Here is a 15,629-nt window from a genome sequence, read left to right on the forward strand (position 1 = left end):
AAACAATGGTGGAAACACAGGAAAATAACTTTAGTCCGAACCTGGCTGTCATGTGGGACCATGACAAATTGGTGACGACTAAAACACTGTTTTTGGTCATTATGCATCACAAATAATTTCAAATCTAAAATGCTTTCACTAAAACCTTTAAAGGGGAACTGCACTTTTTTTTGGAATTTTGCCAATCGTTCACAATAAAAATAATAGCACAAGCAACACAATAGGGGTGTATGTTTTGAGGTGTAAAAAGTTGTGAAACCACAGAACCTAAGGTGTGTATATCATGTGGTTTGGTGCCGTCACCAGAGTGACAAACACTAGTGATGTTTCACAGCCTGAAAGTCAGCTGTGACTGTGCCAGGAATCTAAATGTTTGTACCCACCAACTCTTACTGTCTTGACACCACAGAGCTCCTCTTACACTCCAGTTGGCTTTCACTTGCCACAAACACTGGTTGTATCATGTGTGGAGCTCCGAAGTTTGTTTTGTTGTTGTAGAAAAAAAGAGGAGGGAGAGAACAAGAGAGACAGGCAGAGACAAGCCAGGACTGCAAGGGTCTGTCCTCTGTGTGGAGTCGCCCGCCAGCGTCTGTCCTACCCATGCACCCGTCCACACACATTCTGTCACATTCATTTTGTCTAGCGGTGCAGCCATACTCGCTAGTGGCTCCAGCAAATAAAGGCGCATAACAACAAGCCTCCAACACACATTTAAGTTTTTCCTTGCCTGACTCATTTTTCCCTTTTTGTAATATCCTGCTTTGTCTCTCCTTACTCTCCAAAATAACTTCTTCAATCTCTTTCAGCTGAAAACAACATTAAACCAGGACTGCCGTGCATTTTACACATTCATTGACTGTAGAGAAGTTATGTTTTCATGTGTTTTTTTTATGTGTAATTTCCTGGCTACATATTTTTACACATTAGATCCCCCTGCGCAATCTGATATCCAATAAAAAAGCCGTAAAAAAAAAAAAAATCAAATAAATATATGGACAAACCTAAATAGTTTCAACACAATTGTTTCATAATATATTCCACAATGAAAGTATACATTTGTGAATTATTAAATATTTTAATTTGTAGTTTTATTATGTATTATTCAAATAATTAATTTATTAAGCTTGAATTCTGGCCCAAAAAAACTCTCTATATTTTACACTAAACCATAAAGGAAATAATAAATAATAGAAAATACGTCATGATAATAATTGTATTAATCATAATAATATATATAATACAATTGTACTATTAAAAAAAGTATACAAGTATAAACATGACAAAATTTCATGCTTATTATTGTGATTGAAGTGTTTTTAAACTATTGTAGTTATAGCCAGTAAATTAGTATCTTTATAAAAGCATGTATTGCATTTACATACAAATTGTACACAATGTCTTATATGTCATTCAATTCTGCTAGTAAATACTTTCTTGCAAAGATCTTTTTTTTTTTAATGTTTAAACATCAGTCAAAATCTGTCAACATGAATCAAAATGACAAAAAATAAAATATATGTAGGTTTTGTTTATACTGTTTTAAGTGAAAATATAAACATTGTTTTTTGTTAAAGGCTTTCCCTTTTACGTATATACAGTAGAGTAGGGATAACTTTTTTTTCCAATCCAAAACTCATACAGGTACAGTCACTTCCTGCTTCTCAATAACTTATTTATGTTTATTATTTTTTTATTTAGATTTCTCTAGTTTGTGCACACCTATCTTTGCAGCTGGCTTTGGGGAAGCCTCTTTAGCAGCAGGCGTTTTCGTAGGCTTTCAAAAAAAACACTGTCGTAATGATGCTGGCGTTTCATGTGGCTGATTAGGTTTGATGTGTTGAAGCGCAATGTTTTTGTTTCCGTCCTTGCAGAATGTTTGTAGAACATTTGGTGCAAATAGCATGTGAAATGTCCTCCTTGATGACCTCCCACATGATCGACACCTTGTTTGTTTACACTCAGGGGAAGTTTACAGCAAGAGTAGGAGAAAGGTAGTGCTTTATTTGCTCACCCTAACCTACACACAGCACAGTACTCTCAGTAATATCGCCTCACTGAATATTGTTTCTGCTTTTTTTTTTTTTTAACAGCCATCCTAGCTATTTTTTAATGTTATTGTATTTATCAGTATGACGTTATAATTCCTCATATTGGCCCGATAAAAAGCTGTCCAAAATCTATTTTGCACCACTAATATCAGAGCTCAAATTTAACCACGGCAACTGCGGCCAAAGCAGCAACCGCCCTCGTCATTTGCCGTAATGCCCTAAAAAAATTGACCAACGTCAGCGGTAAAAACATGCCATGACCGCCCTTGACTTTTTACTTGTTAATGGAAGAGGGATGTAACGGTAAAGGGTATAATGATAATTTGCGATAAAAAGACGGTTATTAACACTGTCTAATTTTTTAATTACCGAAAACCCGTCATTTATTAATGCATTTTAGGCAACATGAAGTCAGGCGCATGTGCACGAGAGTCGTTTGGTTTGATAATCATGGCGGACAAGCTACACAGACTTTGCTCCGGAGATTTCCCCTCACAGTAAACGGAGCCAAACGCTTGGTTTAAGGTAATTTTCCCTTGCTTCCCGCCGTGCGTTTAAGAGTGCACTGCAGGGTTTAGATGGAGACAGGTGTGAACAATATTGGAGACACTTGTCCCCACACTAAAAGTATACAGCGAAGGAGAAAACTATTTGATGTTACTTTTATTTTCTCAATACAGCGTTCATCAGCTGCTGTGACTGAGAGTTAATGAGGTGAGGAAACATGCAACAGGTGACGTGTCGTGAACGTTGTCACAACTTGTTTATAAATTCTTTACTTTGTTCACTAGGATGTTGACTCCTCCTTTATTTAAATGTTTTGTCTTCTCATCGAATTGAACGCAGGCTGTGAAGATTGTGTATTCGAGGTGCGAGGTGTCACTCCTCTTTATTTTTGTTGGCCAAACTGTTGTACTGATAGGAGGCGTTGGAGAAGAACAAAGCTTGTTTATTAGACTTCATCTTCATTCGCCAAACTGCTTTGAGTTTTATATTAATATCAAAAAGTAAACACCATTACATTACATTTCTTGTGTTTATTTCATGTCACAAAGGTGTTACTTCAAAAACCATTCATGTGACACATCATTTTGTTAATGTGTTATTGTGTAGTTAATTCCTATATGACATATTTCTGCTCAAACTCTTAATGGATCTGTCCCGATACTGCAACTACATGTACATATAAATGTACATAACTTAAAAAAATGAATAAATAATAAAACATTTAAAAATACCTCCCTCCATCAAAATGTAAAAATAGAGATAAAGGCATTCTGAAATGACAAAAAGCTGACAAGTTGATATTAATAATGAATTTAAATAAGTTTATATATCTATATCCATATATCAAGTCAAGGTTTCTGTAGTTTATCCGTTATACAGTGCTCAATACCGGGGTAGAGCGGAATATACAAAAGGGCAGGAAAAAACACAGAGGCTATTTATCCCTACAAGCCTGTTTCGCAGGTTTCACTGCTCTTCAGGGAAAATCCCCTGAAGAGGCTTGTAGGGATGAAATAGCCTCTGTGTTTTTTCCTGACCTAACGTATATCTATATATCTATACCTATATATATATATAGATCCATCCATCCATCTATTTCCTACCGCTTGTCCCTTTTGGGGTCGCGGGGGGTGCTGGAGCTTATCTCAGCTGCATTCGGGTGGAAGGCGGTGTACACCCTGGACAAGTCGCCACCTCATCGCAGGGCCAACACAGATACAGACAGACAACATTCACACTCACATTCACACACTAGGGCCAATTTAGTGTTACCGATCAACCTATCCCCAGGTGCATGTCTTTGGAGGTGGGAGGAAGCTGGAGTACCCGGAGGGAACTCACGCAGTCACGGGTATATATACATATATATATATATACGTATATGTTTGGAGCCTGTTTGCCTTGGTGCCCTAAAATATGAGCCCTCCTTTAAGGCAACACTTGCCTTGACCTTAAAAAGTTACAATTCAAGGCCTGAAATATGTATGATTGCATGTATAGGTATTTGCCCAATCAATGCTCAATAAAAAATATGTCAATCCATCCATTTTCTACCGCTTGTCCCTTTTGGGGTCGCAGGGGGTCGCTGGAGCCTATCTCAGCTGCATTCGGGCGGTAGGCGGGGTACACCCTGGACAAGTCGCCACCTCATCACAGGGCCAACACAGATAGACAGACAATATTCACACTCACATTCACACACTAGGGACCATTTAGTGTTGCCAATCAACCTATCCCCAGGTGCATGTCTTTGGAGGTGGGAGGAAGCCAGAGTACCCGGAGGGAACCCACACAGTCACGGGGAGAACATGCAAACGCCACACAGAAAGATCCCGAGTCCGGGATAGAACTCAGGACTACTCAGGACCTTCGTATTGTGAAATATGTTAAACAAAAAAATACACAATGCAATCCTATCTGTCAAAATAGTATATTAATCAATATTTTAGTAACAAACAAAAATGACTTAACTTTACATTTAGTTGCATACATATCACATTAGATCTGTTTATATGAGAGGTATGTCCAATATTTCTTCTTCTTTCCTTCATTTTCTGTTTTTTCAGGGGACAAAATGCTCCCTGTGACTGTTCACCCTACCTTTATGGATGCGTGTGCGTAGAGCATGTCCTCTAGGCTGAAGTGGCAGCAGCGGTTCAAGTTGGTCCTGCAGAACTCCTGCACCAGCTGCAGGTTGTACAGACTGTCAGCCAGCGACATGGTCTCCTTCAGGCACACATCTGCTCGGCCCGGAGGCGGGGTCAAGTGCACACACGAGGGAGGGGGTCGACAGGAAGAAGGAGGAGGAGATAAGGCCATGTTTAGACGGGACAATAAATGCTTTCCTATGTCGTCAGTTGCAAGGATGAAGGAATGTATGACACATTTGTCTCTTTGTAAATTATCAGGCTTGTTTTTTAAAATCTTTTTTAAATGTACAACTGTCAGCTACGACATCTTTGAGATGTGTAGACCACTTCCACATCTAGTGTACATGTGTGTGAGCTCTCAGAGCGTTGAGTTGTTTATCTTTGAAATAGCAGCCTCTCCGTCACACAGCCCCCATGACCAAATCAGCACCCAGCCCGGAGCATTCTTAGAAACGAGGACGCCTTTCTTTAACCTTTCTTTAGATTATCATCATTAAAAACAGTGAGGCTGTTTTTTGTTTAGTTTTATACAGCACTGCAGCCTTATTTATTCCAATAATGGAACCTTACCTTCTAATCTAACGGTCTGTGGGCAGTAGAAATGTAGCAGAGCAGCCAGGGCGCAGCCGTCTGTGTTGTCCTTTAGCAGGTTGTCCACCAGGGGGAGCGAGGGTGCACTCCTCTGCTGAATTTGCTCCCTTCTGTAACGCACCTGTAACCATAGAAACAACGTCATCATCACCTAACCTATGTGTCATCTTCCTTGTTATATAGTAGACTTTTTTTTAATCTGCATGCACATAAACTAGGGGAGGGAAGCACGGGGTTGCATGCCCAATACGGACAATTGGGGTTAAAATAATCATAAAATGTGTTATTGTGTGAATGCTCCAAAACATTCACATCTATTCATCTATTTCTTCTCCAGATTTTGGCACTCTCTAACTTCCACATTTTTCACCCGATTCAAACCGTTCCAACTTCAGCCTATTAGGGCCTATTTCACCTTTCCCTTGACAAATTCCAAAAATTCCCAGATTTCCCAGGATTCCAGGTTTTCCGGGACTTTTTTCCCATTCAAAATAAATTGGCCATCCCACCATTTCCATATTTTTCAAGCTTTAACATATTCCACTCATGCTGGAAATTCAAAGTATGATTTTTCCAAGTTCAAAAATATTCCAGGAATTCACAGAATTCCCTTTTTTTCAAACACTTTTTTGACCATTTTTTCTGGCGACTACCCCTTCCACATTTTTCAAACCACTTCAACCATTCCACCGTCAAATAATTCCTCCTAATCAGGACAAAAAAACAAAGTTGTTTTCTTTAACTGAAAAAATTCCCGGAAATTCTTGGAGTTCCTTAATACAATTTCTCAATTAAAAATGTTCCTACTTCAACGTTTCTCGACCGATTTGAAAAATTCCAACACCAACCATTTCAACACATTCTGAACATCCAAGTCTTTTAACATTTTCTCAAAAATTCCCGCTTTTCTCGAAATTCCCAAATTTCCATGAAATTCCAATTGAAATGAATGGGACATTTTTCAAAGTTCCACAACTCCCATATTGTTTATCCGATTCAAACCGTTTCAACTTCAAACTGTTCAGCCTATTTGGGAATCGCAGGCTTTCTCTTGACAAATTCCAAAAATTCCCAGATTTCCCAGAATTCCAGGTTTTCCAGAAAATTTTTCCCATTCAAAATGAATTGGCCATTTTTCAAACTTCCACCATTTCCGAAATTTTTAACCGATTCAAACCATTCCACCTTCAACACAATCCACTCATCTTGGACATTCAAACTATTATTTGTCTAAGTTAAAAAAAAAATCCAGGAATTCCCAGATTTCCCTTTTTTTTTAAACCCTTTTTTCTGGCGACGAGTCCTTCCACATTTTTCAAACCACTTCAACCATTCCACCGTCAAACCATTCCTCCTAATCAGGACAAAAAAACAAAGTTGTTTTTTTAAACTGAAAAAATTCCCTGAAATTCTTGGAATTCCTTAATACCATTTCTCAATTAAAAATGTTACTACTTCCACATTTCTCAACCGATTTGAAAAATTCCAACACCAACATTTAAGTCTTTTAACATTTTCCAAAAGATTCCTGTTTTTCCCGAAATTCACAAATTTCCATGAAATTTACAAATTTCCACAAAATTCCCACTGAAATGAATGGGACATTTTTCAAAGTTTCCAACCATTTCAACACATTCTGAACACTCAAGTCTTTTAACATTTTCCAAAAAATTCCCGCTTTTCCCGAAATTCCCAAATTTCCATGAAATTCCCATTGAAATGAATGGGACATTTTTCAAAGTTCCACAACTCCCACATTGTTTATCCGATTCAAACCGTTTCAACTTCAAACAGTTCAGCCTATTTGGGAATTGCGGGCTTTCTCTTGACAAATTCCAAAAATTCCCAGATTTCCCAGAATTCCAGGTTTTCCAGGAAATTTTTCCCATTCAAAACGAATTGGCCATTTTTCAAACTTCCACCATTTCCAATTTTTTTTTACCGATTCAAACCATTCCACCTTCAACACATTCCACTCATCTTGGACATTCAAACTATTATTTGTCCAAGTTTAAAAAAAAATCCAGAAATTTCCAGATTTCCCTTTTTTTTAAACCCTTTTTTCTGGCAACGACTCCTTCCACTTTTTTCAAACCACTTCAACCATTCCACCGTCCAATATTCCTCCTATTTAGGACAAAAAAACTAAGTTGTTTTTTTTAACTGAAAAAATTCCCTGAAATTCTTGGAATTCCTTAATACCATTTCTCAATTAAAAATGTTACTACTTCCACATTTCTCAACCGATTTGAAAAATTCCAACACCAACATTTAAGTCTTTTAACATTTTCCAAAAGATTCCTGCTTTTCCCGAAATTCCCAAATTTCCATGAAATTCCCATTGAAATGAATGGGACATTTTTCAAAGTTCCACAATTCCCACAATTTTCATCCGATTCAAACCGTTCCAACTCCAAAATATTCAGCCTGTTCAAAATTGTGTGCTCTCCTTCAACAATTAAAAAAAAAAACATATTTCCAAGAATTTCCAGTTTTCAGGTACATTTTCCCCATTCAAAATGAATTGTCCATTTTTTTTTATTTCCACAATTCACAGTTTTCAACCTACTCAAACCATTCCAACATCAACACATTCCACTCATCCAACTAACACTTTTCCAAGTTCTAAACCAAATTTAGTTTTTCCTGGAAATTCAAACTCTTCAACATTCAAACCATTTCAACATTCAAACTATTCTTACATTCATACTACATTCTGTCAGCATTTCAGTTCAACTTCAGCATTGGAACATTCACACACATTTCCTTTAGGAATTGCCTCATCTAGTTGCTTTTAAATTCCTGTTATCCAATGCAGCATTCTGCATATGCAGTACCACCCAGTGGCATCGTAACAACTGTAGGAGACAACACTTCATCGCAGGCTTGATATCCTGTACATCTCTACCAGGCCAATGAAAGCCACAGAGACAACATTACTACATTTGTCTTGAAGGCAGCCCAGCTCCTAGTTTAGCCATAAACACACAGGAGCACAAGACAATTTAATTACATTCTCAGTCTGGACTGTCAGAGAAAACGAGCTACACTGACGATTTGGAGTATTTTTACACGAGGGGCATGGTTTCAGGGCTACATGCAAAAAGGGAAGAGTCCTTCCAGAATTTCGCGGGCTTCTTTTGCGATTGTCGCAGCTTAAAATGCCTGAACTTGTGATTTTATGAATTTGTTATTAATGTTTTAAGTGTTCCTTGTAAACCTAACCTGACTTTTTAAATGAATTAGTCTTAAAAGTAGAGACTAGGGTTGTCCCGATACCAATATTTTGGTACCGGTACTGTATTTCGATACTTTTCTAAACAAAGGGGACCACAAAAATGGCATTATTGGCTTTAATTTAACAAAAAATCTTAGGGTACATTAAACATATGTTTATTATTGCAATCAAAGAAGAATTTTGTCCTTAAATAAAATAGTGAACATACTAGACAACTTGTCTTTTAGTAGTAAGTAAACAAACAAAGGCTCCTTATTAGTCTGCTGACATATGCAGTAACATCCATCTATCCATCCATCCATTTTCTACCGCTTGTCCTGAACATATTGTGTAATTTATCATTCTATTATTTTGTCAAAATTCTAAAGGAAAAGCTGTAAAAATTGATTATTTATCTACTTTTCCATTTACTGTTAATATCTGATTAATTTCTGTTTCAACATGTTTTATCTACACTTCTGTTAAAATGTAATAATCATTTATTCTTCTGTTCTTTGATACTTTACATTAGTTTTGGATGATACCACAAATTTAGGTATCGGTCCGATACCAAGTAGTTACAGGATCATACATTGGTCATATTCAAAATCCTCATGTGTCTAGGAACCTATTTCCTGAGTTTATAAACATAATATGAATTTTGTGACGATAAAAAATATCGATGTAATTATAGTAGTATCGACTAGATACGCTATTGTACTTGGTATCATTACAGTGGATGTCAGGTGTAGATCCACCCATGGCATTTGTTTACATTCAGGAACGCTAGCTTTAGTTAGCGGTGACGCCGGTGAGCTATTGTATCCTCCTGTAGTGAAGCATGTTTAGCTATTCCTCGTCCGTCAGTGATAATGCTACTTATAAGAAACTCACTTTATTTGTCACCATGGAGGCGAGGATTAATGATTTAGAAGTAGAAAACACTGCCGACTGAGGATGGATGTTAGCCGCTAACTAGCTAGCCATGTCTTAAAGCACCTCTTCCTGAGGGTGTTTTAGTGTTATAACTTCACTTTTATCGTTAGTTTTTAGGCCAAAATGCATCCATTCTCCCTTTTCTGTCTACACACTGTGTCAGCTTGTAAGTACTCCGTGATTGTGCGCTGCCGAACATGTTCCTCTGCTCGTAAAACCAGCAATGTCATGAAGTGACGGCACGCCCGCAAAAAATTATTTTTTCTAAATTGGGGACCCATCCATTTTCTACCGCTTGTCCCTTTCGGGGTTGCAGGGGGTGCTGGAGCCTATCTCAGCTGCATTCGGGCGGTAGGCGGGGTACACCCTGGACAAGTCGCCACCTCATCGCAGGGCCAACACAGATAGACAGAACCGGTACTTTTCAAACAGAGTATAGTACCGTTGTTGATTCATTAGTACCGCGATACTATACTAGTACCGGTATACCGTACAACCTTAATTCCTTGTAAACATAACCTGAGTTTTTAAATGAATTAGTCTTAAAAGTAGAGACTAGATGGCATTAAAAGCACATTTTCTGTTTTAGTTTATTGTTAATTTACTGTACTATTTCTAACTACTTTAATTATAACTAATAATAGCAATAATTCTTATTTCAAGAAGAAACGCCGCCAAAAGCTGCCATTTTGTTCGTTGTCTGCACTGTTGTCCTGACGTTGCAGACATTCTCTGTGTATGTTTTATGCTTGAAAAGTGTTTGTCTATCTTAAACATTCATTTTGGTTCCAACACATTTACCCCCGCACGTTAAGAGCATTTGTGAACTGTTGAGAGTGATCTGTATCGATAATTGTTGTTGTTGATGAGAGAAGATAATAAAGGTTTAATGATTAGACAAATGAATGTAAAGTAGGAAGTAAATGTTTGTAAACTACATTACCCAGAAGACCTAGTGCCGTAGACAGAAACAGGAAGTAGCTCTAAACTATGCGGGAGGATGACAATTGTGCCATTCGAGCAATAAAAACAATTAGATTGGAAGAAATTAACAGTTATTGGACAAATGTCTGGTGAACTAGCAGGCTTTGGACCAAGTTGCAAGGCCGAACATAAATCCCGGGAATTGGTTGAATTTGCATGAATTGTCGTGATCGCGACATCGCGAAATCCTGTAGGGACTGAATGAGTCAGGTGATGGAAGGTGAAAATTGTGGTTAGATAAAGGTTTTGGGGAGAGGTGTGTTTTATGATTGGATGGACTTACAGGTACAAGTCTCCAGTACCATTTGCTGGTAGACTTGGTGGTGGAAGATGATTGGACAACAACAGGAGAGAGGGGCATTAGGGCCAAGAACAAGCTCTGTTACATACACAGTATTTCATTTTGTATTGGACCTGATTAAATGACCAACTGTCCTCACATTGAAAAAATGCAGAATTTTATACTAGCTAAATAAGAACATTTCTGTACTTTTGACTCTATGTACAAGTATTCATTGGTTTAAGCTAACTCTGGATGAACAAGGATGAACATTTCTGAAAACATGCACCCCTCCTGTGTTGTTTGTGCTATTATTTTTCTGGAAAATACACCAATTATTAAACCTCATGAATGGAAGCGACTTGAAATTTCTCAAGCAGCTCAAACACCCACTGTAATTTGAGGGTGCCATGAAATGGTACACCCTTCTTAGGGGACTGACAAGCACGTGTGTAAAATTTGAGTAACATTGGTTGAAAAAACATGGCCGCCATCAAGTAAAATGTATTTGCATGGGCACATTGTATTTATGTAACTAAAATTCTGGAAAAAAAAGCCATTTAATTTATTTCACATGTCAATCTCAAGGCCCAGGGGACAGATCTGGCCCGCCAGATCATTTTATATGGCCCGCCAGATCATTTTATATGGCCCGCCAGATCATTTTATATGGCCCGCAAACACCTAGAAAGAACATTTTTTTAGTAAAATACTTTCTTACTAACTGTATTGTTTTTTTCCATTTTGGCAGAAAAATATATGTACTTCACAAAATTGCATACCTCTTAAACTTTAATATTATCCAAAATCATACTTTCCAAAAACATTTTTTTTTTGGTCAAAATAAAAATAAATACTTAAATATCTGCTGGACTTATGATTTCAAAGCATGTTGCCAATCAAATTGTACAATGTAAAAATTTGAGTATAGGTCTTACAGTATAGCTTTACAGCATTTTACTGTAAATTGAACATATTTTTTATCGTCAAATTCTGTCGATAGAGCTGCCAGTTTTTGCATCTACGGTTGTTGTTTTTACGGTGTATTACTGTAAATGGAAAAACGGTATCACATTTTTTTACGGTAAAAAAAAATGGCAGCTCAGTTGTAAGAATGAAAAAAAACACTAGTACTGTTTTTCCATTTGCAGTAATATGTTCTAAAAAACCCTGTATATTTTACAGTAAAATTCTGGTGACTGAGTTGCCAGTTTTTTTTAACTGTAAAATCTACAGATTTTTTTTTAGTGTATGTAAAAAAAAAAAAAAAGTTGGTATTTAAAGGCCTACTGAAATGAATTTTTAAAATTTAAACGGGGATAGCAGATCCATTCTATGTGTCATACTTGATCATTTCGCGATATTGCCATATTTTTGCTGAAAGGATTTAGTAGAACACATCGACGAAAAAGTTGCAACTTTTGGTCGCTGATAAAAAAAAGCCTTGCCTGTACCGGAAGTAGCGTGACGTCACCAGAGGAAGGACTCCTCAAAATTCCCCATTGTTTTCAATGCAGCGAGAGCGATTCAGACCGAGAAAGTGACGATTACCCCATTAATTTGAGCGAGGATGAAAGATTCGTGGATGAGGTACGTTAGAGTGAAATACTAGAATGCAGTGCAAGACCTATCTTTTTTCACTCTGACCGTAACTTAGGTACAAGCTGGCTCATTGGATTCCACACTCTCTCCTTTTTCTATTGTGGATCACAGATTTGTATTTTAAACCACCTCGGATACTATATCCTCTTGAAAATGAGAGTCGAGAACGCGAAATGGACATTCACAGTGACTTTTATCTCCACAACAATATATCGGCGAAGCTCTTTAGCTACTGAGCTAACGTGATAGCATCGGGCTCAAATGCAGATAGAAACAAAATAAATAAATCCCTGACTGGAAGGATAGACAGAAGATCAACAATACTATTAAACCATGTACATGTAACTACACGGTTAATAAATCCCAGCCTGGCAAAGCTTAACAATGCTGTTGCTAACGACGCCATTGAAGCTAACTTAGCAACGGGACCTCACAGAGCTATGATAAAAACATTAGCGCTCCACCTACGCCAGCCCTCATCTGCTCATCAACACCCGTGCTCACCTGCGTTCCAGCGATCGACGGAAGGACGAAGGACTTCACCCGATCATCCGTGCGGTTGGCGGCTAGCGTCGGCTAGCATCGGCTAGCGCCGGCTAGCGCATCTGCTATCCAAGTAAGTCCTCCTGGTTGTGTTGCTACAGCCAGCCGCTAATACACCGATCCCACCTACAACTTTCTTCTTTGCAGTCTTCATTGTTCATTAAACAAATTGCAAAAGATTCACCAACACAGATGTCCAGAATACTGTGGAATTTTGAAATGAAAACAGAGCTTTTTTGTATTGTATTCAATGGGGTACCAATACTTCCGTATCAACCGTTGACGTCACGCGCATACGTCATCATATCTAGACGTTTTCAACCGGAAGTGTGGCAGGAAATTTAAAATTGCACTTTATAAGTTAACCCGGCCGTATTGGCATGTGTTGCAATGTTAAGATTCCATCATTGATATATAAACTATCAGACTGCGTGGTCGGTAGTAGTGGGTTTCAGTAGGCCTTTAAGATATGAACAAATAACGTGAAATACCACAAAAGCGTTCCTTCCTTTTCCTCAAACATCGGCACAATTTAATTTTTGCAATTACGCAAAAAACATTTTAACTTAAGTGTGCCGAACTATCAAATTCTTCATGCCAACATAGGTAATAAACATTCTCACACAATCCCCACGCACATACGTGCGAAGCAATTAGTCACAAGACCTCCATTAATAATTATTCACACCGTCCCAGAATAGACAGCGTCTTGTGCTCCTGCACCAATGTGTGTGTGTGTGTGCGTGTGTGTGTGTGTGTGTGTGTGCGCGTGTGAGAAATTGTCTCTTCCACTCAATGAATAGACGTCTGTTTGAGCTCCCAGTGCAGAAAGAAACTCCAAAAGACCCCTCAGTGTAATGTGCTTTGACAAGAAACTAAATGAACCAGATAAATAACATGTGGTATTGGCCTATCAATAATAAAAAAAAAAAAGTCTTTATCCATATTTAGTTCATCTTGACTGTGTCTTGTGCAGAAAGCAAAGCCAACTCATATGAGTTTGATAAGAAAGAAGTTAACAACTCCACAATACTCCTTTGGGGTGAACTATTACAAAGATCACCAGCTATGAAGCGTTCCCTCAAATCCAAATGTTCTTTCATTTTCACTTTCTGTATGTGTTCTAACCTGGTGTCCCAGTACTTTTGTACATTTCGTCCCACGTTATGAAAAGCTCTTTCTGAGCAACTTGTGTAACGCTGCGGGCCTTTAAAAACGGTTAATTTGTTCCGTAACAGGGAACACCAGACCACACGACTCAGCTCTTATAAAAGTGAGTCCACCCATCACATATCAACACCTATTTTATTACTCACGGGAATGCGATAGAAATTTACCGTATTTTTCAGACTATAAGGCGCACTTAAAATTCTTTCATTTTCTCAAAACTCGACAGTGCGCCTCATAACTCGCGGTGCCTAATGTACTGAATACATTTGGTTGTGCTTACCGACCTCGAAGCTACTGTATTTTATTTGGTACATGGGGAAATGATAAGCGTGACCAGAAGTTGGCAGTCACACATAAGAGATACGTGTAGACTGCAATATGACTCAAGTAAACAACACCAACATTTTATATGTTCCATTGAAAATATAGAACATTACACACGGCGCTCAAAAATCTATCAAAATGTTTTTACTACGACTTTGGTAAGCTATGAAGCCGCACCGCTTGATGGATTGTACTGTGCTTCAACATACAAGTATTATTATGGTGTGTGAATATAAGGTAAGACATATTATCTGGAGTTTTGTTTTGCACTATTATGCAAAAGCAACTTTTCTTACCTTCTGGTACCTGCTGATCTGTATTTGGGATCTGTATAAGTCCTGAAAATTTGCGTGCGTCCGCCTTTGTAGTCCGTGGCGACGCCATAGTCAATAAGCTTCTTATTTTTCTCTATCTTCTTGTTATGGGACATTCATCCTCCGCTGTTGCCAATTCTAATATAAAGTAGTGTAAAGTTCTTACTTCTATCTTTAAGAAAACTTGCTTTGAAAGCGCTAAAACATACCGGTGTAGTGAGTTTACATTATTCACCCAAGGAACTTTAGTTATTAGAGAGTTCCGGTCGGACGGTTTTTCACGGGACACATTTCCGGTGTTGTTGTTGCACTAGTGAGCCACGGATGAGAAGATGCTGCTCCGTTATTGATTGAAGTAAAGTCTGAATGTCATTAAAACAGTTAGCTCCATCTTTTGACACTTCTTCCACTCCCGTCCTTGCACGCTACACCGCTACAACAAAGATGACGGGGTGAAGACGCTGTCGAAGGTGAGCCACGTAAAAGACCGCCCACAAAACAGCGCATCCTGAAGCGACTGTCAGAAAACGACTTGAAGATGATCTGTAAAACATCATTTATGCAACATTTTGACCAAAGAACCACCATTACATGTTATGTAGACCACAAGGAAGTATTTTACATTTAGAAAAAAGTAATAATAATATGAGCCCTTTAAAGGCCTACTGAAACCCACTACTACTATTTATCAATGATGAAATCTTAACATTGCAACACATGCCAATACGGCCGGGTTAACTTATAAAGTGCAATTTTAAATTTCCAGCCACACTTCCGGTTGAAAACGTCTAGATATGATGACGTATGCGCGTGAAGTAAACGGTTGATAGAAGTATTGTTACCCCATTGAATACAATACAAAAAAGCTCCGTTTTCATTTCAAAATTCCACAGTATTCTGGACATCTGTGTTGGTGAATCTTTTGCAATTTGTTTAATGAACAATGGAGACTGCATAGAAGAA

At 38.0% G+C, this 15,629-nt stretch overlaps 1 protein-coding gene across 2 annotated transcripts in view; it reads right to left on the reverse strand.

Moving 5' to 3' along the window:
- camsap2b (calmodulin regulated spectrin-associated protein family, member 2b) overlaps positions 1-15,629 on the reverse strand; it is an 87,049-nt gene that overhangs the window by 30,968 nt on the left and 40,452 nt on the right. For both annotated transcript variants that reach the window (XM_062022764.1, XM_062022763.1), the window contains exons 5-6: positions 5,276-5,417; positions 4,656-4,795 (exon numbers count right to left, since the gene is read on the reverse strand). In XM_062022764.1, coding sequence (XP_061878748.1) covers positions 4,656-4,795; positions 5,276-5,417 — 282 coding nt within the window. The remainder of the gene's footprint in view (positions 1-4,655; positions 4,796-5,275; positions 5,418-15,629) is intronic.

This window comes from Entelurus aequoreus, linkage group LG16 (genome assembly GCF_033978785.1).
Source record: "Entelurus aequoreus isolate RoL-2023_Sb linkage group LG16, RoL_Eaeq_v1.1, whole genome shotgun sequence".
NCBI classification, from domain to species: Eukaryota; Metazoa; Chordata; class Actinopteri; order Syngnathiformes; family Syngnathidae; genus Entelurus; species Entelurus aequoreus.